A 2,052-nucleotide genomic window follows, 5' to 3' on the forward strand; every position below is an offset into this window, starting at 1 on the left:
GCCACCACCGCCCGGCTCTTGCAATTCTTTTATACATAAAGCAGTTTATAAAATTTAGGCTCTTTGTTTTGTAGAATGATCCATAATCTGGAAACTTCTGATTACTATTTCCCCTGATTAGAATAGGTTAAGCATTTGACAAGAATTCTAGTGATGCATTTTTCTCAGGATCAGTTCATTGACATATGTGGTGCTGTGCACTCACTTCTTCACAAGGTAGATGCAGCTGCATTTTCTATTGTTTTTGTGTTTGGTGATGTCATTGTTGGGCATATGTGTCTGGATTCAGATGCTATTTTTTATGATTAAATCATCTGTGTGATGACATCCTATCCCCAGCAAGTCTTGATGAACTGGTGGTAGTTTAATTGCTATAGCCTTTTGGAATAAAGTATTAATTACACTAGTGCTTGGCATTTTTTCCCTTATTTTTCCTTATTTTCTAACTGCATCCTTTAGTAAAGCAGAATTCTGTTCTCAATATTTTCTTCAAAATGTTCTTTTTTAATTTAAAAGAGGATATTTTCTTAACAGGCAAATGGAAACAATATCTTAAACTGTGAGTTCCAATTAGAAAATATCAGCTCTCTGGTTTCCCATGGTGCATATACTTCAGGAAGTTCTGGAACAACTCACAGAGAGTCTGAGGAAGGCCGTGGTTGTCTTCTGGGGACCAGTAAGTGTTGAAGTATGATTTGTTTGAGGCAAGGTTTTATATAGTAACCTAGGCTGGCCTGGATCTTACTGTGTATTCCAGGTGGACTTTAGCTTATTGCAGTCTTGCAGCCTTAGCCTACTGACTACTGAAATTTCAGGCATGTGCTATTCTTTCTGGGTCTTTGTTCTCAAATTTGGGTTTGAATTTATCTTTTTATAAAAAAAAAAATCCTTGTTATGATTTATCAGATAACTTTTATTTTCTCTTCAAGTCTTCAGCCTAAAAATTTTGAGAAGAGTTTTTAATATCTGAGCAGAAGGTCAGCCACCTCCTACACAAGAAATATTTTGGTACTGCTAGAAATACAGCAGTATGTTCTTGGGTTGGCCATTTTAAATGGTTGCATGCTGTTCAGACATTTGAGAATCAGAAATCATCTTTCTAATTTACTAAATTTGTCATATAAATACTAAGTATTAAGCTAAAAAGAATTATTGCATTAGACTTCCTAAACTTTGACATTGTTCCATTTAACTTTTTTCTTTATTTTTAGGTGCCTATGCAGGTATTGTAGATAATATAAAGCAGGTAGATAATGTGTTACCATTTTATTCTTATACCTGGAGAACTGAGAAGGAGGGGGCACCCAATTTGATGGATGTTGTTCCAGATCAAAGTAGAGTAAGTTAATGAGCATTTTATTTCAACTTCTTAGGAATCTTTCATGCTTGTAAGATATTAAACTTTCAAAACAGTCATTGTTAGCCTCTGAAAAATATGGAAAAATACAAAAATTGCTACTTATTTGATTTGTGTTTGATTGTATGTATCTTTGGTATTGCTAAAATAAGCAATTATGTACATTTTCTTAGATTTAAACATCTGATGTCATGCATGTAGGTGATTTATAAAGTGCTTTAATCTAGTCAGGTGTGGTGGTCTGTGCATTGAATTCCAGCACTGGGGTGGAGACAAAAGAGTTTAAACTTCAAGGTCAACTAAGCTATATAGCTGCGTTCAAACCAGTCTGGGATACTTGGGAACCTGTCTCGGAACAAAAAGAAATGAACAAATAAGAAAAAAAAATACTACCAAAACAATCATTATCTTTTACTTTGCTAAAGCATGTTTCCTTTTCTTGTGTTCGACCTTTCTCTTTGTTCTGATACCATCTGGTTTTTCCTGTCCTGAATCCTTGTAGCCATTTCTGACTCCTACCTTTTTGTGTGGACCTTTTTTAGTCCTGTGTGTCAGTCTAGCCTAGCTCCTCTGCTGCCTTCCCTCACTTGACTGAGATAGTCTTGACAGTCTAAGTCTTGGCCTGGAGGAGCAGCTGACGAAAGGAGGGATTGTTTTGGACAGTGAGTGGTTTTAGGAGATGCAGTCCATTGCTG

General features: G+C 35.8%; 1 protein-coding gene across 1 annotated transcript in view; it reads left to right on the forward strand.

The window, feature by feature from the left end:
• Positions 1-2,052, forward strand: part of Cep192 (centrosomal protein 192) — an 81,585-nt gene that overhangs the window by 15,980 nt on the left and 63,553 nt on the right. The window contains exons 9-10 of the mRNA XM_026783373.1: positions 535-676; positions 1,212-1,339. Coding sequence (XP_026639174.1) covers positions 535-676; positions 1,212-1,339 — 270 coding nt within the window. The remainder of the gene's footprint in view (positions 1-534; positions 677-1,211; positions 1,340-2,052) is intronic.

Source organism: Microtus ochrogaster, chromosome 18 (genome assembly GCF_000317375.1).
Source record: "Microtus ochrogaster isolate Prairie Vole_2 chromosome 18, MicOch1.0, whole genome shotgun sequence".
Taxonomy (NCBI): Eukaryota; Metazoa; Chordata; class Mammalia; order Rodentia; family Cricetidae; genus Microtus; species Microtus ochrogaster.